General features: G+C 42.3%; 1 protein-coding gene across 10 annotated transcripts in view; it reads left to right on the top strand.

The window, feature by feature from the left end:
• NAV2 (neuron navigator 2) overlaps positions 1-27,840 on the top strand; it is a 342,897-nt gene that overhangs the window by 251,107 nt on the left and 63,950 nt on the right. For all 10 annotated transcript variants that reach the window (XM_077322039.1, XM_077322036.1, XM_077322035.1 and 7 more), the window contains 2 exons: positions 16,659-16,797; positions 24,690-24,981. In XM_077322039.1, the coding sequence (XP_077178154.1) occupies positions 16,659-16,797; positions 24,690-24,981 (431 nt within the window). The remainder of the gene's footprint in view (positions 1-16,658; positions 16,798-24,689; positions 24,982-27,840) is intronic.

The following is a 27,840-nucleotide window of genomic DNA, read 5'->3' as shown; positions in this document are numbered from 1 at the left end:
CAACAATCACACAGTGGACAATCAGATGCCAATGGATAGTCTCTAACCAGGGCTCAAGGGCAGTCGCCTGCTAACTGCTCCCTTCGCTTTGACATTCAGAGGCCTTCTACTGCTGAACTTGTAGATTACATTTGACTGTCAAGGTTAATAGCCAATAATATATCCTCCGTATATCTGTTCTTTTGAATCTGTCTAATCAGATTCTGTCTAATCCTTTGAATCTGTCTAATCAGATCAAATAAATCTGTCTAAACCAGTGGAATGAAAAATTCATTTTTGTAATATATAGTAGTCTTAGCTATGGGAGGGAAGTTGCCATGGTATAGCTTGATCTCATCAGTTCTCAGAAGTTAAGAAGGGATGGTACTTGGATAGGAGACTGCCAAGGAAGGTTCTGCAGAGGAAGGCAGTTGCTGCTTCTTACTTGCCTTGAAAGCCCTTTGCTAGGATCACCATAAATTGCTTGCAACTTAATGTCAGTTATGTACCTATTTAATCTTAGCTATAATAAAAGAACACATAAATGTATTCAAGGCCATGACCAATATGGTATACTACTCAGTGGTAGTGGCACAAATTATTAGAGTGTTTAAAGTTATAGAATATCAGTTTGATTCCATTTGTTCATTTATGATGTTTTTAATCTTCCTCACCCTTAAAATAATCTTCATCTTCATGGTATAATAAGTAGTACAAGTAAAATAAAACAATAAACAGTGCAAGTAAAATAACAGCGTAATCAGCAATTCAGCTGCAGCATTGCTTGTTAATATCAGTTCTATAGGACAAGAGTTGAAGGCTAGATTTTTAAGGCCTGTGTGTCATTCATTCGTACACTCCTTTGGTGGGAATTGTATGCGACTTTGGGAGAAATATAACCATCAGTGCTGCCTTGATCTACACACTGAATGCCCAAACCTGCCATATATCAACTCAGATCATTGGTCTAGCTGCCTCAGTATTCTGACTGGTGGAAGATCATCTCAGCCACAGAAAGGCACCTGCTACCTGAGATCCTTTAATTGGAAATGCCATGTATTAAACCTCTCACACTCTGTCTGCATGCAAAGCGTGTATTCTATATTGAGCAACAGCATTTTCTAAACTAGGAAGAAATAGGCAGAAAAATGGAACCATGTGTGAAAACAGTGGGACTGGAGACCTTTAAAAGGCCAAACTACACTATAGTGTGCATAAGCCTTACACATAACACAAACGAGTGATGAAAAACTATTTTTAGGCCTGTCCATGTTCTAGTTTAGTTGATTTTGTTTTAAATAATAATATCAATATCACCCTGACCCGGATGGCCCAAGTTAGTCCAATTTTGTCAGATCTCCAAAGCGAAGTAAGCTTGGTCCTGGTTAGTACTTGGATGAGAGACCACCAAGGCAGTCCAAGGTAGCTATGCAGAGGCAGATAATGGGAAACTTCTTCCTGTCTCTTCTTCTGAAGTTGCCGTAAGTTGAGATGCTCCTGAATTCCAAATACCTGGCTGCTCAGATAACTAGAAATGTGGTAGGGAAAACATACCAACCCAGGGCAGTACTAGTTGTTGATTCCTTCATGTAGAATATTTTTCTGGCCTCTACTTAATCCACTACTCTACTGACTGCACCATCCCAAAATGGCCAAGCATTTTATAGCGATTGAACCTTTAGTGATATCTAGGCTTGTGAGTAATGAAAGCAGCATTATGGAGTCTTGTGTTATTACTCATAATAGGATTAAATGTACAACTGCATCCTGGAAATTGTTTTGACTTAGCTTACTTGCTTAGATTTTTCATTGCTTATTTTTGTCTTCTTTAAGGTAGTTTCATTTAATTATTATTTTGATTTATTTATACCCCACCTTTGTCCCCAGTGGGCACTCAAAGCAACTCATATCATTCTGTTCTCCATTTGTATTCACCACAACCCTATGATGTACATTAGATTGAGGGTGTAGGACTGGCCCAAGAAAGCTTCCATGACAGAAGTGGAGATTTGAACCTGGGTCTCCCAGATGTTAGTGTGACACTCTGATCACTAAACAATGCTGGTTCCACATAAGAACAATTCCTCCCTCTGCTTTGAGGTAGACAGCTGAAGGAAGGTTGAGGGTCAAAAAGAATTTCTACTGTATAAATCCTTTCTCCTTAAAAATGTCTCATTACCTCCTGAATTCTAATTGACCTAGATAGCCATGTGAGAGGTATTATGAGAGGTCTTTGCCACCCTAAGAAATCCCTCTGCCTTAGGGGATAAAGAGATAATGCAGGAAGGAGAGGAATAATTCAACTGTCATGGAGGAATATTATGCTTATTCCACACTTGGGAATGCAATTTTAAAAGTTTTATGCCTTGTCTTTGCTTAAAGTGTGTTGTCCTTAGGTCTGTTTGCAAAGGCTTGAGATTCCTTTGGGCAGGGCAGCATTTATACATATGATGCATGGAAGGCACCATCCAATCACAGCACGAACCAGTTATATGACATTGGTTCAGTCATAATATTAAATCTAATTTCACCAACAAACATGCAAGGCCAGTTTTCCATTAAACAAACAAATATAATTGAACTAAAAACTGGACTAAAAATTTGCCCTAGGTTGTCCTGTGACAAACTGTGTGAAAGAAAGGATGATCAGGGTGAACCAGTGGGACCAGGAAAAGTTTACAAAAATCTGGAACAAATTTCCCTGATGACATTTTCACTTTTTCACAGGGCTTTCTTTGCTGTGAGGTTCCGCATATAGCTCCAGAAAATGCTTAGATTCAGGCCTTATTTGTGCTAATTTGAAGCTCTGATCTGATGCTACTCCTGCGGGGGAGGGGGGACCTCTAAGAACAGCATGAGACATAGCAGGAGTAAGTGGAATCCGTAAAAATGATTCCACCTTCCATTTGTGCAAATCTCCAGGAGATCCAAGCAATCATGTTGGATCTGCAATGTCTCTATTATTAATGCAGTGCACAATTCTGTGTACTGTATTTTGAATGGTATGTATTCAGGAACAAATATGATAGTTCTGTATAACACATGTACAACTGAAGATAACTTGGGAACCAGTCTAGAAAGGGGCAGTGGAAAGCACCAGTGAGCCTGTGCTTTTGATAAACTAAATCTGATACAGCACAGTAATCCTTTCCCCAACCCAGACTTTTATTTCAACTCTAGAGTTCTGTGATCATGTGGAGAAATGGGTGAGCCAGCCATTGTATGGCAGAAACTTCAGCGAGTGTGTAGCTGAACATTTTCCAGATATTGTTATCAATGCTAGCTTTATCCATGCAACTCCCTTGTTTATACTTGGTTTGTGAGGAGACAAACAAGAGCGCTATGAGTCAGCTGTTAAGTATGCTGAATATTGGTGGGCTAGTACCACTGGTCTTTAAAAATGTATATTGAACCATCAGTGATACAATCTGGCTCCCCTCTTATCAGTAGTAGTTAGAAGTCTCAAGGATTCCAACACAGCATTGTTGCTTTTTTCAAAGGGTTGGACTTGTTATTCTGTCACAGCAAAATAAACCAAAGGTATAGCAACACCTTAAAGACTAACAACACTTATTTCAATATGAACTTTCATGAGTCCCAGAGATAATTCACAGAAGCTCCAATTGAAATAAATGTTGTTTGGTTTTTTCAACAATATCTTCTGTGGGTGTTTCTGTTTAAATCTTACCAACTCCAATAGATTGGGTCCTGCCCTTTTAACTCTGGGATGTTTCACACTGTGATATTGCTTAGGTTGTAAGTAGGTGAGAAGTTTATAACCCTCCCCTCCCATTGCCTTTTTCTTTTTTCAGGATGTTGTGAAGTGTTTGTAATTTGAGCAAAGAGTTCTAAATCATGCCTTAGGGTAAACCCTGTCTCTTTTCTCAGAGAAACAGAGAGAGAGAAAGAGAGAGAGAATCAGAATATAGAAACAAAGCTGATAAAGGTACCCCATGAGGAAGAAGAAGCACTGAAAGAGAGCGGGTATAATTGGAAGGAGTGCTGCAAGCTTGTAAGGATTGCCGTAGCCTAGAGCAAAACCCTCGTTTACTTATTATGTTGGCTTCAATGTACCATTTATTTTAAAGGGATAGTTGAGGATGTCAAGCTTTGTCTGCTGGAATTCTGCATCTACTCATGAATGTTAATTGGCTCTGTGTGACAATTAAAACTAGGATAGGTTATTCACCACATTAAAAACATGCTCACATGGCAGTGGTTTATTAATTGCATCATGTAATTCCATATTTGTGATTCATACCACAACCTTGATGGTGGATTTATTGCATTTACTCTGTCCTGTATTCTTAATGTAATTATCATGATATTATTAAAATTTATAATCAAAATAAACGAAAACTTAATATCATCAAAAACCATGATGTTAAACTGGCAGGTGTAAAAAGCATGAAAGGAGACAGTGGAATAAGAAGAGCCAATTTAATTTAGTAAAGTTGACAAAGTGACGTTTTGCATGGTAAATATTTCTTAAGGATGTACTACTGGTTGGAAGATCTGTGATCTATCATGTCCTGGAGAAAATTTCATCAGGGCTGATTCCACACGAGTGGAAAAGGCTGAGAGGGTGGTCATATGGAAGCAGGGCAAATCCCCACTTCCATATGACTGCAGCCGCTGGGCAGGCCCCGTCCTGGACTTGCTGTGCATCAGGCTCTCAGATGTCCCGGGCTAAGGGAATGCAAGAGAATCTGTGTTCCCTTAGCTGTGGCAGGGGGCAACAGGGCCTGTCCCACAGTAGGCCCATGTGGCCAGGGAAGAGCAGCTCCTCAGCAATGCACCGTGGGAGCCCATTGCCGCCACTGCCTTGCAGAATGGCCCCAAGTGCAGAAGATACTAATTCAGAAAGTCACAATACACTAATACACAATACTCTAATTCAGCCTCCAGGGAATGGCAGATTAAATATATAATGATAATAAATAAACAAGCAAGCATTGGCCAAAATGAAGATGGAAAATTGGCTTTACTTACCCTAAACTAATGATTTCCCATTATTTTGGGGTATGAAATAAAAAATAACGAAAAAATAATAATACTGAAGAAAATCCAGGGTATTGTGAAATATATATTTGACTGACAATGTGTTTCTTCAGCTGACAGTACAGTTTAATGGTATCCATCAAATTTAGCAACAAATCCAAATGTTGGCTTGCACTTTTAAATCTGTTACTGAAATCTTTGGAAACTCATTTTGGTGAATTCAGCCCTATTGCAGTCGATTGCTCTGTGTTTTTCTGAGCATCCAAGGTATGTGGTCACACAAATATTTAGAAGGGAAAACATGACTTTTAACAACTCAAAATGTAATTAGTTTGGCTGAAACCTTTGTGCATTGATGTGATGGCATTTCTGTCAGTTAATGCTAATCCTAGCTTTGGGTTTGACAGTTTACTGCTTCCTGCTTTATCTCCTTATCCCCTGAGGCAGAGGGATTTCTTTGGGAAACTTGTGCTGAACAATACCCAGAAAACAAGTTCAACCAGTTAACTGTTTGCAACTTAATACAGCCATTTGGCAGCAATATTAGTAGTTATAAATAGTGTCTGAAAGGATTCTCAGGGCAGACCTATAAAATGCAAGCCAATAAAATATCTTGTTGGTGCTTAATTTTTAATTTCCAACACCAAAATCTCTTTAGAAATCCAAATCTGTTTACTTTGATGTTTCAGAATATTTTACATAGTAGATTATAGGGAGGCAAATTTAGATTAGTTGATAACCAATTAAAAGCTTATGAATGGGGAGAAAAATTGTATTTAAGAAGAGCCCTGTTGAATCAGACCTGAGGCTCATCCAGTGCAGCATCCTGTCTCACATAGACCCATTATGCACGGGGGGAACAACACACATTCGGGGTGGAATGGCGGCGACTAAAATCACGGATAACGCACGGTGCCGGCTGCAACCGGCCGCAGCTTCGGTGCATGCCGCCGAAAAAGCCGCATTAGCGAAACGCGGAAGAAAGCGCAGCTTCCGGGTGACCGGGGCGCAACCAGAAGCGGCGCCGGGATCGCCGCGTGCATAATTGGTTACTCTGGGTTTTGCCGTCGTTGCGTCCCGTCCCGTGCATAACCGGTGTGCTTCGCGTCTTCCCCCTCCGCGTTTTCCATGTGACCTGAAATCACCGTTTCCGCAGCCGTGCACAATGGGCCAAAGAGGCCAACCAGTTCTCCTTCAGTGGGGCCAAAGTAATCCAAGGTGGTTATGTCACACCTCTACTTGCTCGGGTCAGTTGCAACAAAATCAGTGAAAGAAAAAGCACTGTGGCTTAGCTGGCAAAACCAATCAAAACATTCAAAAGTGTATATAAAAACTGTCTTCTTTTTGATTCCAATATGTGACAGTCTGGATCCATGCAATGCAGGTTACTAGACCATCTGGGAGCTACAATTTTTGTCTGTGCTGATGAAATATGCTATGACAGAGCAAAGGGGAAACAAGGTATTCAATACTGGAACCTTGTCGCATATTGGAATCAAAAAGAAGACAACTTTTATATGCACTTTTGAATTTTTGGTTGGTTTTGCCAGCTAGGCCACAGTTATTTTTCTCCCACTGACATTGCAACCATTTCCTGTGGCTGCCTATAATTATTTGCTTGCTCAGGTAGTAGGGCAGTTCATATGCATATTTTTTCAGACTGCCCATTCGATGATCAGAGCCTTACCTTCCAGTTCGGATTGCCCTACGGCTTGGTTAGGTGATCTTGAGCCCCCTCCAGATCAGCTCTTAATAGAGAAGAAAATTAAATCTGGAAGTAAGGAAGTAGAATAGAATGCCAACAGTTCTTATCATAAAAGAACCATGGATGAAAGAATCGCTTCTGGAGAGCCAAGAACAGAGGCCAGTGCCTTCCCCTGATGTTGCCTCCTTTCTCAGGGATTCAGAGGCTTATAGCTTCTGGCCACCATGAATCTTTCTAATCCCTCTTCAAAGCTGTCCTCTGTCTTGTGGTCATCGCTACATCCTCTGGAAGTATTTAAGAGCTGTGATCTGTGAACTGTGATCAGGAGCTTAACTCATAGCAAGAAAAGTGACCTTTTCAGGTCCAGAAACTAAGCAGGGTCAGCCCTGGTCAATACTTGGATGGGAGACCACCAAGGAATACCAAGGTCCCTCTGAACATCTCTTGCCTTGACAAGTTTACAGGGTTGCAAAAGTCATCTGTGACTTGATGGAACAGAAAAAAATAATTTATTAAATGAAATGAAACATATCCATATTATTGGTGCTTGGACATTGCGTAAGTATGTGGCCACAATTTCTAGTTTGTAGTGGTGCTCAGTGTCCCCATTTAAACTCAAATACTAACACTTTGGATTCTACTTATGAAGATTCCCACGCAGTTTTTTCTTTTTAAAATATAAAATTGGACATATTAACTTTGGGAAATAAACATAAACACTTTCGCAAAATATCAGAATGTGACAAAACTGTCGTTTTGGACAAAATACCTTAAAACAAATGGTTCTTTCTTCCCATGTGCAATTTTAAAAGATTAAAGCATCCAGCTCTGCACTTTATTTTCTTCATGCAATAAATTGTACTAATTTATTAAACAACAAAGATACAACATTTTGAAATAAATCCCATGTGGGCTGTATCAACAGGGGCATCACATCAAAATCACAAGAGGTCATAGTCCCATTGTATACAGCACTGGTGAGCCTCTTGTGGCGCAGAGTGGTAAGGCAGCTGTCTGAAAGCTTTGCCCATGAGGTTGGGAGTTCGATCCCAGCAGCCGGCTCAAGGTCGACTCAGCCTTCCATCTTTCCGAGGTCGGTAAAATGAGTACCCAGCTTGCTGGGGGGTAAACAGTAATGACTGGGGAAGGCACTGGCAAACCACCCTGTATTGAGTCTGCCATGAAAACGCTAGAGGGCGTCACCCCAAGGGTCAGACATGACTCGGTGCTTGCACAGGGGATACCTTTACCTTTACCTTTATACAGCACTGGTCAGACAAACCTGGAGTACTGTGTGTAGTTCTGGAGGCATCACTTCAAGAAGGATGTAGATAAAATTGAAAGGGTACAGAGGAGAGCGACGAAGATGATCTGGGGCGAAGGGGCCAAGCCCTATGAAGATAGGCTGAGGGACTTAGGAATGTTCAGCCTGGAGAAAAGGAGGTTGAGAGACATGATAGCCCTCTTTAAGTATCTGAAAGGTTGTCACTTGGAGGAGGGCAGGATGCTGTTTCTGTTGGGTGCAGAGGAGAGGACACGCAGTAATGGGTTTAAACTACAAATACAACGATATAGGCTAGATATCAGGAAAAACATTTTCACAGTCAGAGTAGTTCAGCAGTGGAATAGGCTGCCTAAGGAGGTGGTGAGCTCCCCCTCACTGGCAGTCTTCAAGCAAAGGTTGGATACACACTTTTCTTGGATGCTTTAGGATGTTTAGGGCTGATCCTGCGTTGAGCAGGGGGTTGGGCTAGATGGTCTGTATGGCCCCTTCCAACTCTATGATTCTATAATTCTATGATTTGTGTGCAATTCTTCATGCCATTATGACAGTATTTGATTGGAAGCCTCATAGGACAATTGGGATTCTATTCTCTTTTGCTTTATAGCATAATTAAATGGACTTTGTGGCTTTTCTTTTCTAAACATAATTTAAGGGTTGTGTTTTATTCAGTAAAGCTCTGCATCTGCTGCTGAATAATTATCTAGTTAATATTTTAGGACGAATCGCTTAGATTCCAAACTTTGCATCCAGTTGCACCTGTCGTCACCCTTTAGTCACCCTCTCTCACTCACCCTTTAGTTACCCCCTCTCACTCACTTTGACCCATTATGCATGGGCCGAATTGCCCACGCTGGTGGTAGCAGGGCATCAGGGAAAATCCCTGATTATGCACGCCCCGCTGCCAGTGTGACAATGGCCCAGCCCAGGGCCATGGAAGGCCCGTGTTATGCGAACGCAGAGACTTCTGCAGTCCTCGGGATACCGCGGGTGCTAGCAGGGGCTGGGGTGGCACCATGCATAATTAACGGTGCCCTGTAGGGATACCACACTCCCCTGCAAGCTCCGCAGAGCTGTGGAGCAGCAGGGGCATTCCCCTGCTCTTGCCGTAGCGTGTGGTGGGGGCCCGGCCCCTCCCCACTCCCCCCCAGCCACTGCCACTGTCCGGCAGCGTCCCGGGCTTCCTGGCCCCAGCGCACAGCACGTGTGTTCATGGTATTACGGGCATCCACGTATGCTGGGAAGTCCCACCCCCGTGCATACACGGGGAATGGCACAGCGGCCATCCGGCATACTGGCCGCCATGCATAATTGGTCCTTGTGAAACTGAGTACTTCTGGGCACATTGAAGGATGCTAACACATAGCACCAGAAGACTGCTTCCACAACAAGAAATGGTGCCACACAAGTGCATGGAGGGTTCAGGTTCCCAGTCCATGTTTCTATTTGAAATGGCACATATGCGCTAGGTACCATTTCTTTTCTCCATTCCCTTTCCCCCTTCCATGTGGCATCACCGAACCTTTTGTTTTTTGTGGTGAAAGGAAGTTCTGCATTAAATTCAGACTATTCTGAATATGTAGCCGGCTTTGCATACCTGTAAGTATCCCTTCTCCTTTCCTGGTTATTAGATTTCCTGACAATGTCTTCATGTTATTTTTGCTTGGGGCATCATTGTATAGCTTGTAGCATTTCTGTGAGTGTGTGTGATAAACATGGATGTATACTTGCCTTATTCTTTGTAGACAAATTCAGAAAAAACATGGGGAGTAATTATGCTTTTTGGCAAAATGCAGATTGACTGTACAATATGAATCTTACTTTGCCAGTTCTGTGTACACCTGTATTCTTTGTTTCTGAAAGGTCTTAAATAGTTTGGAGTTTTCCATGGTGGCAACGCCTGGCTCCTTAGGAATATAAAGTTTACATATCCGTTGCACTGCTCTTGAAGACCAGCCATTTTTGTCACATTGCTTTTCTGAAGAGGCTGAATTCCTGTGGTTGGCTGCAGTAAGCATTCAGAATTTGGCAACAGCAGCTTTGGCATGACAGGAATGTAATATTATAAGTGGAAAACAATACCCTTTTGAGCAGTTGGCTCAAACAACCCTTAACTGAGGATGCCTTTTCAATAGTGAACTACTTTAAGTATGTTACTGGAGAGCTGTGCTTCCAGGCACCTGTTTGTACCAAATGTGAACTTTCGCATTGAGAGTCTACTTGCTAAGTGGATCCAAGTGTAGCCTGCTGTCCAAGGACAAATCTCTGTGGCTGAATTCACATGTGAGACATCTAATCGTTTGAAGCTGAGAAGTAGCCATGCTCTTTGCAGAAAGATTGTATAAAGACATGGTCAGACAGGTGTTTTATTGTACAACTCCAAATGCAGATTATCACTCAGTGGTGTCCTTGGTAAGCTGCTACTTTTTAGCCTCTCCTATCTTTTGCATATGTCTGAGAGACTCAAGTTTTTCAATTGGGGTTGTTTGACCTTTTCAGCTTGTGTATTTTTGGGAAGTGGCTGAACAGTATGGAGTTCAGTTTTGTTGTTGGCCATGTGTTCTATGATAGTAATGGGAGTTATGATTAAGTCATGAGGAACCTCTGTGTTTATCCCCACCAGATTCAGCACTGTCCTTATAGAATAAACTGAGTTCACTCTAGTCTGCCCTCCTGAACTCTATGAAAGGAGGATAGTATTTAAAAAGTGATCAATAACATACAAGATATTTCCTTACTAGGAAAAAAGCCCATTGTAAAAAAAATACAATGGGCGCTAGCAGCTGGGGGCAGAGCGAGGGACAGGCGAGGGCAGCGTGAGGGAAGGAAGCGTACCTGAAAGAGGAGGCATTTTCGAGGGCGGGCGTCGTTGGCACAGCGTTCTTGTCTCGGCGGTGGCCCGGGAAGGGAGTGGAGAAGGGAGGCCGTGGCTTCGTGCGGTGGCTCCCTGGTGGCCTGGTGCTGTGCGCTGCAGCGGCTCCTCGGCGGGTTCTTGTTGTCGGCGGCCATTTTTTAGTTCGAGCGAGCCAGTGCGGGGCTCCCTTGCCGGCGGCCTAACGCCAGCAAGGGAGTAACCGCAAGCCACGCTGCGCGCGGCTTGCAATTGCTGCCTTGGCGGCGGCGGGCCAATCAGAGGGCCCAATCGGCAGGCGCTTTGCGCCTGCCGATTGGGCCCTCTGATTGTCAGTCCAGAGGAGGGGCCAATCGGCACCCTTCCTCATCCCGGACACAGCCCGCCCTAACTCCTCCCACCCAGCCCTTACGGCATTATTTAGTCCGCGGTGCCCGCGGCACCGTGGGCAGTTTTAATATAATAATAAAACAACATTGTTATTATTTTCACTAATATATCATTGTATTAATACTTTATTATTATTGTAGTAGTTGTTGCTGCCGACATTATTATGCTAGAGGTATCTTAAAGATAAGGCTGCCAACAGAATAACTTTCAGTAAGGGCCTCTGATTAAAAATGTATCATCCAGCCCCCTGTTTTTAATTTCTAAACCACTGACTTCTGTGGACTTAGGGGTCCCCAACCAGGGTTTTGGGGTACCCTGGGGTTACATGAGATCTCCCTAGGGGTTATGTGGCCTTTCTCGGAGGTTTAAATGGCTGCTGACATCCCTAGACATCACTGGAACCCATATCCCCTGTTCTACAGACCTAGTCTCTTTCTCCATTATAGAAATAGTAAATGGTGGTTTAATTGGCTGGCTCCTGCATCTTACTTCTACACCCACTTCTCTGAAGGGCCATGTCACTATTTTTGGGGATCTTTCAACTTCAAATCATAAGAAAAGCCATGCTAGATCAGACCACTAGTTCTGCATCCTGTTTCCATGACATACATAAAGAGCTCAAACAGCCCATACCTGCATATTGCTCCCCATTCTAGGTCCCCTTTGGCTACCACAGTATTGTAGGGAGAGGAAGGGAAAGGTGTTTGTAAGCCACTTTGAGAGTTTTCAATAGTAAAAACTGGGGTATACAAAACCAGTTCTTCTTCTTCTTCTTCTTCTTCTTCTTCTTCTTCTTCTTCTTCTTCTTCTTCTTCTTCTTCTTATTCTTATTCTTATTCTTATTCTTATTCTTATTCTTCTACCGTACCCAGATCTGTTGTTCACAGATCTGCCTAAACTTTGTTTTCAACCCTTTATACTTCAAGTATCTGTGAAATTTGCATTGTTTAATTAATGAGGAACGTGAGGATTCAAAATGAATACAAATTGAATTACACACAGTATCAAGTATCCATAGTGGCTTTCACTTGATTGATCAAGTGAGTGAAAGGAAGTACACAGGGTTTCATGTTATGGCTCAGTAGTTATTCTTTTATACATCAGCAGTTATTAATTCTCCTAGCTAAATTGCAGAGATCCTATCAATGCTCACAGTCTGGAGGTCTGTAATTAAGAAGGCTGTTATATTTCCGTTTTGTTCCTTCTCTTTAGAATTTAACCACTGAGATACTGAAGCATGGCAAAAATGTAAACCAGCTTTTCATATATATATGAATATATACTTTTTTACATTATTATAATCATCTCTAGCAAGACAGAACCACTATTTCTTAAAGGCACTGAATTGATATTTGTCTATACAAATAGTTCTATTGGGGTGGGGGAAGACAACTTTCAAGAAGAAAGAAAAGGTTTTTTTTAAGACATAATAGTACATTATCATACTATCACATCACATACTACATTCTACATGTTTGTCAAAATATAGATTTACAGTATACTGTTTATAAATCAATTATTTCTTTCAATCTCATTTTATCTGTTAACATATATTTTACAAGCTTACTATATGTTCTAATATTATTTGGTACCATATTTAATAACAATATTTTGGATCAAACACAAATTTAATTTTAGTATCTTTTGCATCTGAGTATGACTCATAATCCAATATTTCCTTGCTTTTTGACAAATCTACCACATGAAACCAGCTTCTTTTCCAACAAAAATGGATATAGTATTGTTTACTGGAATCTTGTAATGTTGAGAAGTGTGCTAATACCTTCTTAGATCTGCTGGATGTTATGGTGTCTGTAATTTCTACAATCTTTTTTACGTAACAATTCTAATGTGATATTTTGTTGGACAGCAAGAAAAAGGGAGAAAATTTGCAGATTTTTTCCAATATTTTCTTGTTGACAAAAAGTAGCATCACCAGACTCTAGGTCATGGTTAAGTGAATGGACTATTGAATCATGCTTTCCTTTTCTCCAGTTCTTCTGAAAACATATGCTAATATATAACCATTATGCATATTAATTTTATAAACAAGCTATTTAAGTGGCATAAAGGCATTGGGGGAGGGGGGGGGGTTGACCAAAAGTAGTTAAATGTGCTGTCCTTTCCTGGTTTCACTGTGGCAAGCTTTGTCACTTCCCTGTAAGAAGATCAATAAAATCAACAACAACGAAATACCCATTGTATGTTAGGTTCTTCCCTTTCTTTCATTAATGTCTAACTGAATTTACCCTGTTATGCATTTCATCATTCCTGTCTGCAGCATCCACTATTGGGGATTTGGAGATGGGAAAATATGATGATTTGAATCAACCAGGATGGTTCAGCAGTTGATGACTTCTGCCTTTGGATCACAAATTTATCAATATCCCTTACTAATATAGGCCCACATCTCTCCCCTCAAATTTCAAGGGGCATTTAGGGCTGCAATAGAGGTGTGATGGGGGAGGCTAGCAAGTCACAGTCCACTTGCAGAAATAATTCCATCTGCAAAAATGTTCTGGTGGAATCATTATAACGTTGGGATTATAAGGACACTAAAATAATGAAAAGGTGAGGTAGAGCATACCGTTGGAGACAAGAAAACATATTTCTTCTTGGCATATAGAGGGTCCCAGGTTCAGTTCCTGAAATTTCTATTTAAAAGAATTGGATGATAGATGATGTGAAAGACCTAAGACCCTGAAGAAGCACTGCCTGTCATGATGATAATAGACTAACAACTGGACTGACAGTTTTATTTTTTCATGTGGCAAGGATTTGTCATTTTTGACAGCAACTGCATGTTGCTTTTCTAGCATATAGTTGTACCCTTTAAATTTTGTTGTGCATTTGTTTTCTGGTGTTCTTTCATTGTAGCTAACAGGCAAGGGCTGGACCCTATGCAGGAAGGCAAATCCATGTAGCAGGGCCAGCCATAGCTATCTTTTAGGTTCTGCAAATCCCAGGCTATTTTTAGAAAGCCAGTTTGGTGTAGTGGTTAGGAGTGCTTCTAATCTGACATGCCAGGTTCGATTCTTCACTCCCCCACATGCAGCCAGCTGGGTGACCTTGGGCTTGCCACGGCACTGATAATATTGTTCTGACCGAGCAGTGATATCAGCGCTCTCTCAGCCTCACCCACCCCACAGGGTGTCTGTTGTGGGGAGAGGAAAGGGAAGGCGACTGTAAGCCGCTTTGAGCCTCCTTCGGGTAGGGAAAAGCGGCATATAAGAACCAACTCTTCTTCTTCTTCTTCTTCTTCTTCTTCTTCTTCTTCTTCTTCTTCTTCTTCTTCTTCTTCTTCTTCTTCTTCTTCTTCTTCTTCTTCTTCTTCTTCTTCTTCTTCTTTAACTAAACCCTTCCCTCAATAACAATTTCTGTACATGTTGCTCACATAACACAACCCAAAATGGTATACAAAAGTTAACAAGTGCTACCAGGAGTTAGCATTGGAGGGGATGAATTGGAGCCTGGCCTGGTGTGACTAGCTGGAGCAAGGATGGGGAAGTGGGAAGTTTAGCTGGAGTCAGCAGGAATCAAGTAACAACTGGCTTGAAGTGGGCTTGCAAAAGAGCATCACTGACCATCATGATAACATTTAATAATTTAATAATGGTAATGTATGGATGTAATGCTAAATTATAATTAAACTATATGAGAGGGATTTGTGTGAGAGAAGGGAGAAAAGCTCATTGCACATTCCCAGTCTCCAAACCATCTGAGCCAGACTTTCATCTGTGCCACTGAAACTGGTGAGGTCAGATTGCAGAATGTACCTAAGTGGCCAAATATGTTCGTTCTCTCTCTCTCTCTTTCTCTCTCTCTCTCTCTCTGCCTGCCTGCCTGCCTGCCTGCCTCATATAATTCCTAAACAGCCAGCTCAGTCCTGGAGTCATCTCTAGGACCCTCTGTGAAGAGTTTGTAAATACCAACTCCATGTTTGCACATCTCTATTGTATGAATATTTTCGCAGTTACTTTCAATTTATTTTTTCTCTTGCACTTCTCCATTCATGTTTAGAAAGTTTTTAAAATACTATATATCTTGTTGGAAGATGCTAACAACCCCTTTTATTTGCTGCTCAGCAGGGCTGTGAAAATAACAGTTGGCATGACTATTCATTCTTAGGTGAACGATATAATCACTCACTGGTTGAAACTTTGGATACTAAAGCCAGCTGGCAGCTCCTGAATGAATTTCTGCTTTCACCCCCTCCCCCCACTACACACACCCTGGTTTGGAAACAGTAGTGCATGTCTAGGTGTTGAGGGTTGATGAAAGGGCATATTATCCTGTCACATACACTTAAGATTAGAACCAGTGGTTTGCAAAGATGGGGGTGCATGTCTAATACATGAGGTCACTTTCCTCTTTGAACTAGTAAAGGCATGCTTCTATATGTTAGTTCTTATTTTTCTCAACCATGTTTCTTTCCTTCCTTCAGACTGCTTCACATTTTATGAATGTACACAGGTGGCAAAAGCATAAAATCTTTATGTAGATGGTTGAACATGCCTGGATGCTTGGATTATAGTCCCAATGAGTTAATATGGGTTTCACAGTTTTTCTCAGGAAGAACATTTTTTTTAATCTTTCTGAGAGTTATACAATCCCATCCTAAGCAGTCACCCTTCTGAGCCCTTCTGATGGGTTTAGAGGACCGTAGCTATATTGGATTGCATTGATAGATATAAAGTTCACTGTAGTTTCAGAGATTCTTCCAAATTAACTAATGGAGAACTGTGTTTTTGATGGATAGAGAGCTGGTCCGGGGTTTCAGATGGCATCCTCTACCACAGATGCATTATGGGACCAGGACCAAGCCTCTTGTTCTCTGTTCCCCTTCATTAAATTGACAGTAACAATTATAGTCTTACCAGGATTGTTATGAGGGCACGTGCAACAAGCCATTGTGAATTATGTTTAGAAATGCTATATCAATAATATTATATAGAAGTAAAATAGAACTCTTGGAAATACAGTAGATAATGATGATTATGTAGTTAATTTTTTTAAGCACATGGTCCTTATTTTTGCTCCTGTTTTGGAGTTTATGTTCTATTGTTTAAAATTAGACTCAGTGAAAACTCATCATTTCTTAATATTTTGAAAACAATATTACCATTAGGCTTGGCTTTTTCATCCATAGACATTCCTTGGGCTATTCTTCTTATAGCTGTAACTGACATGCTTCTGAAAGGCCTCAAGCAGAGAAGGGTTTTCTCCACACTTGCTACTGTATACTTTCAAACACAATGGTGGGAACCTGGGACCTTCTGCTGCGGAACCTTCTAGGCCTTCTGACATGTGAGCATAGGCATCTCTCATAAGTAGCCTAAATTAATTAATTATATGAGAGTTGTGGGGGTTTTTAAGTATTGTGGTTCTTGGTGATTGGAGAAATTACTTTTTTGGTTAATGAATTTGTAAATATTCTTTAAATCTCCTAGCTGGGATGACAGCAGTTCTGTCAGCAGTGGGATCAGTGACACCATAGATAACCTCAGCACTGACGACATCAACACCAGCTCCTCTATCAGTTCTTATGCAAACACACCTGCATCATCTCGTAAGAATCTGGATTCCCAGGTAAAGTTTCTTCTACGTCTCAGTCATATCATAATGCTGTGGAAATTCTTCATTTCTATGATTTCTAGGAACACTGCTTGGAAAGAGCACAAATCCATCCATTTTAGAACAAAAGAGAAAAATGAAATTTCAACAACAACATGAGATTCATATTTTTGCTGACTGCATCAGATGTTAGAGACATGATCAGGATTGTATAAGTCAATTGCTGAGCTGAGCTCTGGTTGTTTGGAGGTTATCAAGTCCTTCATCAATATATTATGCTTATATCCTAATTATCATACTATTTTAAAGCAGCTTACAGTAAAATAAAACCAAGAAGGTATATGTAAATACTTCCTTTGAATTAATGTTCTCAAAATACATGGTTTATTATGAACTCCAGATCAGAATTATTGCAGAATGTGGACGTTTTTCTTTTTCTTTTGTTTAAGAAGTGGTTTGATAGAGGGAGGTCAAAGGAATGTTGTTAGGGAGGTTTTTTTAGTTATAGAAAGAGTCTTTCTGGACAGTTTGTGCATTTTTCAGCCACCTCAAACTATTGAAACACTAGAAAATTCCATGTTAATAACTTGCAAGATCCCATAACAGTTGCCCAGTGTCACTCCATTTACATAATTCTACGTGGGTCTAGTATATTTTTAACAGGCTGTTTGTCCATGGAACTCAGGCTCTTCCTCCTCCATTTTAAACATGAGATAATAAAAAACTGTCCACTCTACCACTAAGATTGTTTGAAGATGAGATGAGCCTGGATCAAACCAATGGTCTGTCTGAAACAGAAACAAATAGTCTAGTGTCATTTTCCCAGCTGTGGCCAACTAGATGCTCCTAAGAGCCCCCCAAGCAGGGCACAGAAGCTAAACCATCCACCTGTTATTGTTTCCTAGCAGCTGACATACAGAATTATATGATCACTGAACACAGAGGTTCCATTTAGTCATCATAACTAATGGCTATTTATTTTATTTTTAAAATAAAAATAGTGATTTCCACATTAGAACATTCATTGTTTGACTGCTAGACAGCTTATAATAAACAGGCATATTTTCTGAAGTGCTGAATGTAGCATGAATTTTGGCAAGGTACCATTTATTAAGAAGTTTCCCCATGCAGTTCCCATGTGTCTCCCCCTGCCACACACACACACACACACAAACCATTCATGCTGCTATTGCTTCTGCTCTACACTGGAGAAATAAGGGAAGTAGCGATTTGGGTCGGACAAAAGCTTGAGCTGGCCGTAATTACATGTGCCGGAGCTCTGTATATATAATACTCATACAGAACTGTGAAAAAGACTAGGGTTAAACCAGGAAATAATCTGGTTTAACTAATTTGTTTTTCCTGTATCCATAAAGTATTCTGAGACTGTGCATTGTCTCTAGATTCGGGTCGGGTGCTTTGGCGTCTGAAGCAGGCATTTGCACCTGAAGCAGCCAGCACTGTGGCACGGGAGGGGAGGCACTGGCAATGGCGCACAACCTGGTGCCTGCATGCAGGTGCAGAGCTCTGCGCCTGTGTGTGTGTGCTGACCGGCGCACTGGTGCCTTCCCTCTCCCCCACACGCCGCGCCGCTGGCTGCTTCGGCTGCTTCAGCACTTTGGATGCTAAAGCGTCCAACCCTAGTCTAGATTATATGAGGTTCAAGTGGATAGCCATTTCTGGGGACCAGAATGCGAACGCCTAACAGGACTAAATCCAGATACATTTGAGACCTTGACCTGGACAATGCAGACAACTGAAAACCCAGTTAAAATCTAGAGGTAATGAAGTTTACTACCATCTTGAAATACAGAGCTGCTATTTATATTGCTTGCAGTCCAAAGAAAATTAGGAATTTTATATCAATTGCTATGTATTGCTATGTGAATAGTATTCTTATGCCCCATTCAGTGCAGTTAAATGATTTCTGTATTTTAGCAAATTTTTTCCTCCATCAAACACAGATCTTTAAGATTAAGTGGGAAGAAACTCCCATTCCCAGCACCCCTCAGGCGAGGCTGGACGCAGTGCGACGTTTTGGAGGTGGGGCTGATCGGGCGTCCTTTTAAGGGACAGCCCCACGTGCTTCGGCCTCTTCCCTCTCCCTGCAGCCTCGGAGATCTCAAAACCCGCCCCCCCCCCCCCGCTCTCTTTCTTGGTTAAAAAATGTTGTATATATATTTTTAAAGTTTTTACTCCGTTGTGTTATATATTGCACTTCATTGTCACAGTCTGCGGAATGGGAGCATGGGGAAAGGTTACGTTCGGGGTGGCCAAGCTTGCGCACTGGCCTCCCCTAGGTTGGGAGTCCCCTTAAGGGTGGATCCGAAGCCTGATTGAAGGCTCGCATTTCCGGGAGGCAGGATAACCCAACAGAGGCGGACGCCCAGTAGGGTAATTCCATTTTGCCTCCTCCCTTTCAACTTGCCTGCCTTGCGTCCGGGTTGAAGTGGGCTGTACAGCCAAAGTGACACATTGAGGAGCAGGCCGTGCTGGCTGCCTTGTGGTCGGCTGACCACAAGAGGGCCAAACCTTGTTCCCCATGCTTTCCAAGCTCACATTGTTATTAAAGGCTGTGGCCAGATTTATGCCAATCTTTGTTTCAGTGTCCTCATTAGCGATATTAATTCCTGCAAAGCAATACAGTACAGTAATAACATCTTGGTTTGAATGCGTAACATTTTAAACAGAACTTGTATCAGCTTTCATAAAGCAGTATAGTATGGATCAGTTGGCTTTGTTAATTCGATTTAACATTTGGCAATGGGACTCAGATTTACTGCACTGTGGATTCAGTCTTTCTTCTAACATAGAAACATAATTGCAGTTATTTAATGGAGGTTTTCTTTTGGGGTTGTGATTTAATGTTTAATATATATCTATATCAGCGCCAGATACATTCTAAGACATTGTAGTACTTCTCTGACTTGAGTAGTAGTACTTCTCTGACTTTTCAACTATCTCAGTGTGCTAAGAATTAGGTGTTTAACTTTTAAAAAATAAGTATTGGTTTTTATACCTCACTTTTCACTACCCAAAGGAGTCTCAAAGTGGCTTACAATTACCTTCCCTTCCTCTCACCACAACAGATACCCTGTGAGCTGGGTGGGAGGGTTGAGGGAGCTCTGAGAGAACTTAGCCCAAGGTCACCCTACTGGCTGCAAGTGGAGGAGTGGGGAATCAAACCCAGTTCGCCAAATTAGACGCCACCACACCAAGCTGGCCGTGCATAAACAATAATAAGAAAATTAATAAACAATAATGCCATATATATGTAACCCTTCCTGCTCCCCCCCCCCCCGGAGATCTTGCCACTGTGGAGTATGCCCTGGAAACATGAAGACTGGATTACTGCAGGGCACTCTAAGACCGTTTATGCACTGGAGGTTTCATGCTGGGCTGCAGGCTGGAGTTTTAGTTGTGGTAGGTTGCCCCACCTCTTCCTGCACCCACACGGGGGAGCATTTGGCATGGTGTGCCTCAACTGCCCCCAATTTGTGCTCCTGCTCAGGAGCTGGGGCATTGAAGTTCCCAGTGCATAAACGGTCTAAGTGGAGTCCCAGTCTTGTTTCATCTACTCTGGTTCCCAGTTTGCTTCCAGTCCTCATTCAGGTTTCTGGTAACGATCTTTAAAGGCCTATATGGCTTGGGGCCAGTTTATGTTAAGAACCACCTACACCATATCTACACCAGTAATCTCTGGGAGCCCCTGCGAACTTCTCTCTTCTCTAACATTTCCCCCTCTTTCTCACCCCCTCCCCTTCTGTCAGTCTTCCCCACTTTTTTTACTGTCCCCTCCTCTTTTCTGACAATATCCCCCTTTCTTCCCCATCCCTTCTCTGTCAGTCTACCCTCCTCTGTCATTTTGCACCCAGCCCTTTATCATTATCTCTTTTCCGTTCTCTTACAATCCTCTGTTTCTTTCCCCTCCCCTTATCTAACAACCTAACCCCTCTGGATTTCTCCCCTTCTATCTCATCTGTCAATCTACCCCATCTATCTTTTTGCCTCCACCTCTTCTCCATCAGTCTCCCTCTCCTCTTCTCTGAAACCTACCCCTGTCTCTGTTTCCTCCCTTCCATTTTTTGTCAATGTTCCCACCCATCTCTTCTTCTCCTCCCTCATTACCTTATCTTACTGGCTGTGGCAGCTGCAGTGTTTAGAAGCTGATGCAGTGGCTGTAATGGGAGCTGCTGGGGCCCCAAGTGGCTCTCAAATGCTGGTGGAGCCAGATTCTGGTTTCTGCTGCTGAAGTTTGGCCACAAATAGCTTCCAGATTATAACACCACTGTCTGTAAATTTGTAAAAATATTACTTCCAGTTTATTATTTTCAGAGGGATTTTTTTGCAATCCTGGGGGGAGGGGGGATTCCTTTTTATAAGGGAAGTATATTTGATGTATCTAGGTGGCATTTAAGAAGTTTTCAATATTCCTACTGAACAGTTCTTAAAGACAATAGAGAATTTGAATCAGTATACAGTTCAGAATTGTTCAGTAAGTGGAGTTTTTTTAAAAATTATTATTATTATTACTATATTTGTATACCGCCCTCCCCTGAGGCTCAGGGTGGTTCACATGGAACATAAAGGATACATAAAACTTTATTTCTTCATAACTTGACTTATAAATGGACAGTAACAAAACAATAACAACAGCAACCATAACTGAAGGTAACAAGTTACAGGGCCCACAACCAATGACCTTCCTTCTGGGGTTGCCCGTCACCCAGTCTTGCCATGGCCTGCCTACTTACTAGCCAAGCCCTTCAGCTCCAATGGTCCAAAAGAGATCAAGGCTCCTGGTGCTGTTGGCTTCACCTCTTCCTGGCCTGTGCCCCTGGCCCCACCTCCCCATCCCCTAGACTGAATTGCTTGAGGCAGGGGCTTGTTTGGCCAACCCATCCCAAGGCTTGGGCCAATCACACACACGACCTAACCATCTCATAGGGATAAAATGGAAGAGGTTACAACTGCTTTGGGTCTCCATAGGGGAGAAAGATGGGATATAATGAACTAAATATATCTTTATATATAACTGTGTGTTTCAGGTATTTCCAATCCTTAATCGGCACAGTTGTTTTTGTATCTTTTCTGCTCCTGCTGCTTGTTATCCTATAGAAATCTACATAAATAAATATTTGCATTGAAATAGATGAGGCTGAATGAATGAATGAATGAATGAATGAATGAATGAATGAATAAATAAATAAATAAATAAATAAATAAATATGCTGTACTAATTTTAAAAATATCCAAAGAGCGTTACATTCAAAAAGTTTGATATATTTACATAATAACATTTTCAGTCTTTCTATGTGCTTTGCTTGTGACTCCTCAGTCTACAGCTAGTGTCCATAAGGCTTTACCATCTGGCTTTTCTACCAAAATGCCATCTAAAATCTGTATTCTGAACCCTGGTTTCACTGAAATAGGCTTCTTCAATTGTGGAAATGTGCATACATTTATTCAATTTGCATAATTTTCATGGTTGCACTGTTAAGGTCAAGGGTCCATGTTGGGATGTGATGAGGAAGAACATAACGCACAGGGAACCAGTGGAAGGCTTTGCCAGAGCAACTTTGTGTCTGCCTTCCACCTACACATTCTCTTAAAAAATAAAATTAATAATGGTTAGTGAGTTTAGAATGTCCACAGTCCCACAGTTTTCAATATTTGTTTATTTACATCTTATACTGTGCCTTTCCCTCCAGTGGAATGTTCTCCCCTCCTCCATTTTATCGTTACAACAGCCCTCTGAGATACACAGTGAAGTCAGCTGGGCAGAGAGCATGTGACTGGTCCAGGGTCACCCACTGAGTTTCTGTTGCAGAATGGGGATTCAAACCCTGGTCTTTCAGATCCTAGCTCGACACTAATCATTACATTGTGCTGGCTATCAATATGATTTCTAAATACTTGCCACCCCCCATTCATTGTTATTGATTTTCATTTTTGTTTCATGATGTTTACATTTGTTGCCTCTTCTCAGAAATAGATGACAGGCTTTGGCAACATACTGGATATTTCTTAAGAGTGGTCTAACCCAGTGGTCCCCAACCTTTATTAGGCTGGGGACCGGCAGGGCATCGGGCCGCGCCCGCGGGGACTGCGCCCGCGCGGGCCACGCCCACACTTCTGGCCGCGTCCACGGGCCACGCCCGCGCATCGAGCCGCACCCGGCCGCGCCCGCGGATCGGGCCGCGCCCGGAAGCCACGCCCGCGGATCGGGCCGCGCGGGCGCGGCCCGGCCCTGATTCCCTCTCCCCGCCCTCCCGCAGTAAGTAGCTTCCCGGGCCGCAAGCTTGCGGCCTGGGAAGTTTTTTACTGCGGGGGGGGTCGGGGAGAGGGAGCTGCGGCCCGGCGCCATGGCCTTCTCGGCCCGGCGCCGGGCCGCGGCCCGCAGTTTGGGGACCGCTGGTCTAACCCCTATGATACACATGCACAGGCATTCTTAAGGGTTTTTGTTTCATTGTTCAGCGAGACTAGACATCTTTATTTATTTATTTTTATTTATTTATTTATTTGATTTCTATACCGCCTTTCCATATGGCTCAGGGCGGTTTACATACAACATGGGGGGATACATGGAACAAATTAATATATAACATAAACAATACAAAAACAATAATCTGAATAACACAATTTCAGTGATCTTAAAAAAATATCTTATGAAGCTCTTAAGAGTTTTATCCAACTTCGCCTTAATATTTCTGTTTCCAGAGAAAAGAGGCTGGTGAAGCCTTCCTCACATGCACCAAATTACTCCCCCTCCAGTGTCCTCTTCTCACAAAACACTCCAAATGTGTGCTCACCAAGCTGAAATTGGACAAAGAATTAGCATTTAAAGTCAGTTATTTTTAATTTGCCCAAGCAAGCATTGATGTTCAATTTTTAAAAAACATGGCTATGTGGTCCTTTAAAAAGTTTACTTCTATATATGTAAGCAAATTATGAATGCATAGCACAGGGAATAAATAATGCACATGGGTGTAGATTCTCCAGCATCTTTTATTTTGTTTTAGATAGATATATAAATACATAGGTATAGTAGACTTGCTGCTTTTTCTTGTACTTTTAGCATTTGTAAATGTGAGTCTCAGTGTGTGAAATTTGAATTGCAAATCATTTTGGATGGATCATGAAGCCATAGCTAGTGAAACAAAAGAGTTCAGATAAAGAACAACTGCACAGCCAAGGGCCGCTTACATAGTCACCACTGGAGAAAAAAATTAGCACTGTAGTACTTGGATAACAAAATTACTAACACAAGTCTGGAGTAAAGTGAGAGAAATTCAATTTTGGTGATTTAAATCAACTGTTTTTTTTCTTTAAATGATTCTAGATAATCATAAATTTAAATTTAGTCAGCAGGAGCTCTAAAGCATTGCCATTTCTGAAAATCTCACCTCAACTGTTGTTAAAGTTAGTGTGAGGCTGACGTAAAAAGCGCTTGATTATCTTTCCGTCTTGCAAAAAACAACCTGCCTCTTCATGCTCCACAGATCAGGTTGCCAGGAAAGAGATAGGAAGGGAGACAGAACAAAGGAAAACCCCACAACACCCAATAGAAGTGATTTTATGCTTTGCAGAGAAAGGTATTGTGTGGACTGTATGGTTGAAGAAGCTACACAGCTCTTGATGCATCATGTTTTACCTTGCCTTGATCCTGTTTTATTCCTTTGGTTAGTTATGGTTTTACTATTGTAAGTATTGGAAATTAGAGTTGATGCAGTCCAGTTTAATCATTATTTGTTTGAGGATTTTTTTTTCTGAAAAAAGTTGCTGAACTGTAATCATTAAAAACCAGTGACATTTTCAAGGTGGCCTAGGGGATCTAGGTTCTGGGCTTCAGAGGAAGGAGAAAGTTTACAGTGGAAGTTTTTTTTTTATTTACAATTTTCCTTCAGACTGATGCTGAAAAGCATTCTCAGGTGGAGCGGAATTCCTTGTGGTCTGGTGATGAAATCAAGAAATCAGATGGAGGCTCAGACAGTGGCGTGAAAATGGAGCCTGGATCTAAATGGAGACGGAATCCCTCTGATGTTTCTGATGAGTCTGATAAAAGCACTTCTGGGAGGAAGAATACAGTCATTTCACAGACAGGCTCCTGGAGACGGGGCATGTCAGCTCAAGTTGGCATTACCGCACCAAGGACAAAAACGTCAGCCACCTCAGGAACTTTGAAGACACCTGGAACAGGTAAGGAATGTACAGCCAAGAGGCGAGCAATGCAGGCCAAGGGTTTGTGCAGTTAGAAGAAGAATTTCCTCTGAACTGTCAGGGTTTCAACTGCATTTTGATCTATGTGTGCCTTTGATGGTGAATGCTGTAATAAATCTCTGCTTTTGTGTACCTGTGCCAAATTGAAGAAATCCTGCCAGCACTGTGTGGCTGGAAGTTTGCTTGAATTAGTGTATGAGCTAGACAGTAAAACTATTGTATCTCTAGAAACCTCGCAGAAATCTGAATTCTAAAAGGGTCTTTACAATGCTTGGATGAAGCAAGCTGGTTAATTAAAAATATATCAGAAAATGTAACTAGGGCTCAATCTGCTCTAACCCCTTGTAAGAATCAGGTCCTCTCTGCTACAATAATTTCCTTAACACATTTCATGTTGCAAATTAACAAAGAAGAAGATCCGGCACACAGTTTAGCAAATGCCATGGTAGAAGGAAATGCAGTATTCCCTCACAGAGCTTTCCTTCCTTTTGTTCTACCTGTTTAAGGACCACTTCATTTTAAGGGAAGACTAGTAAGACTTTGTTTCCATCTAGGAACTGTACTCCCTACAACAAAGACAGGATGAGTGGGAAGATTTCTTTTCCCAAATAATAGTGTGCTGTTTGGGGAAAGGTTGTGGACAATGCAAAAGGAAGTTTCCTGTCCCAGGAACTGTATAAGCAACATACTAATGGGGAAGAAATAGATAATACATTTAAATTTTCCATTGTTCTCCTGCTTCTTTTAGGAATGGAACAGCCCATAATCCTTCTCTTTCTGGTCTATATACATTCCTTCCTGTGTACTCATGGGGAAGGAATCCCCCAGAGTATGCGGGCTACCCCGACGTAGCGCGGGTGCATGCCCGCACAAAATGCTGGGGCTGGAAAGCTCGATACGCTGCCTGGAGGCAGCAACAGCGAGGAGGTGAATGGGGGGGGAATAGGGCCCCCACCGCACAATGGCGGGGAGCGGCATGCCACTCTCCCACCAAGGTGGGGGTAAGGGGACTCCCCGTTTGGCTCTGTGGCTCCGTGGAGCCAAGAGGGGCATGCAGTGTCCCTTCAGGGACACCGTAGGCTGAGGGAAGAGCCAAGCCAAAAGGCCCAGCTCTTCCCCATATGCACGGGGCTGGCCCGACCCAGCCCCCGCTGGCATCCCAGGAAACGCGGAAGATTCCACGTTCCCTTGTTGTGGGTCTTCCGGGGTGCTGCGCTGTGCCAGCTCTGGAATGGCAGCAGCAGGGTGCATAATCGGGGCTGCCCTGCTGCCGCCATCCCGGATTTTCAGCCCCATGCATAATGGGTCTTATATATGCAGGACCCAGACCACAAATGGCCTTAAAGGTCAAGACCAAAACATTGAACCTGATTGGGAGCTGTTGGAGGATAGGTTGAGTACAACAGTGGTCCCCAACCCCCGGTTCAGCGACCGGTGCCGGTCCGTGGCTCAGTCAGTACCCGTCTGTGGCTCCTCCTTGTCCTCTTCCCCAGCTGCTGCCTCGGGGGCTGCCCTGCCACTCTGCTGCCAGCTCACCTTTGGTGCTCTCCAATGGCTGCCATGGCTGCTGCTTCACCTCAGCGTGGCACTGCGCAGCTGCTGCTGGCAGCGCCCCCCAGCAGGCGACGGGAAGTCAGGTGCGCCAGTGGGAAAGCAAGTGGAGCAGGGGCTCAGGTGGTGGCAAAGTCCCTCGACAAAAGACTACCCCCTCCCCCCGGGCCTCAGTAAAATTGTCAAGTGTTGACCGGTCCCTGGTGACAGAAAGGTTGGGGACTACTGGAGTACAGGATCTAGACCCTAGTCCAGCATTCTTGACTACTCTCCTGTAAAATATATTTCCCTTCAAATCATCTCTCTACTTTCTCCATTATCCCTCGGGGACAGGGGGCAGATTCAGTCTTGCTTCCCAGTTGTCGTTGGTGTGGCTGTCTGCTACATGTCACAGACAAGAGAAAATGAAAGGTTTCTCTGTTTAGTTCAGAGTTGACCATGTGACCAGAAAATCCTGTCATCACTAACACTTTCACACATGCTGAATAGTTAACTTTCAGTTCATTTCCACTGCACTTTCCTAATCATTTGGAAGTGGATTTTGCCTTTTCACCCAGTAAAATCCAGATGCAAAATGGGAACTGAAAAGGCATTATTCAAAATGTCCATCCTATACAGTGGCAGTCGTGTAACTTTTCATGTTATAGATTGGTGCTTGCTCCCCGGATCTGTTTCAGTTTTGCATCTTACACTGATACTATTTCTCACTTTAAGGCAGCTTTCTGAAAAAGCATTGTTTTCAAACTCAGTTTTCTATTTGCATTCATACACAACAGGTAAAAAACCCTGTATTTTAAGAACACAGAAACCCACATTTATTTATTTATGATTTATTTATTATTAAATTTTTATACTGCCAACTCCCAGACCAGTCAGCTTGTGACGGTGCACAACAATAAAAGTATAAAAACATAAAACTACTTATACAAAATTAGTCTATTGGCCCATCTTTCTCCACGGTGCCTATTTAGACTGACAGTGGCCCCACAGAGTTTCAGAAAGAAAAGTTTTCCCCCAACAGCTGCTTCTTGTGAATCTTTAGATAGGAATGCCTGAGCTTGAACCTGGGACCTATGCTCTACTAATTAGATAAGATGGTTTCCTTTTAAATGCTAAAGCTTGTTTCTCTTATTCTTTCATTGGTTACAGTCTGTTCACCTGATCAAGTTCCAGGATTGAATGTATCAATTCCTTCTAACATATCCATGTATACTATTCTTGAATGTATACCTAGTTCAGTAAAGTCGGATCAAAATTCTCTTGCTCTTACAGCTCACGCACTTAAGC

This window comes from Paroedura picta, chromosome 2, assembly GCF_049243985.1.
Source record: "Paroedura picta isolate Pp20150507F chromosome 2, Ppicta_v3.0, whole genome shotgun sequence".
Taxonomy (NCBI): domain Eukaryota; kingdom Metazoa; phylum Chordata; class Lepidosauria; order Squamata; family Gekkonidae; genus Paroedura; species Paroedura picta.
The sequence above is the reverse complement of the archived record's forward strand: the minus strand, read 5'-3'. Positions and strand labels throughout refer to the sequence as shown.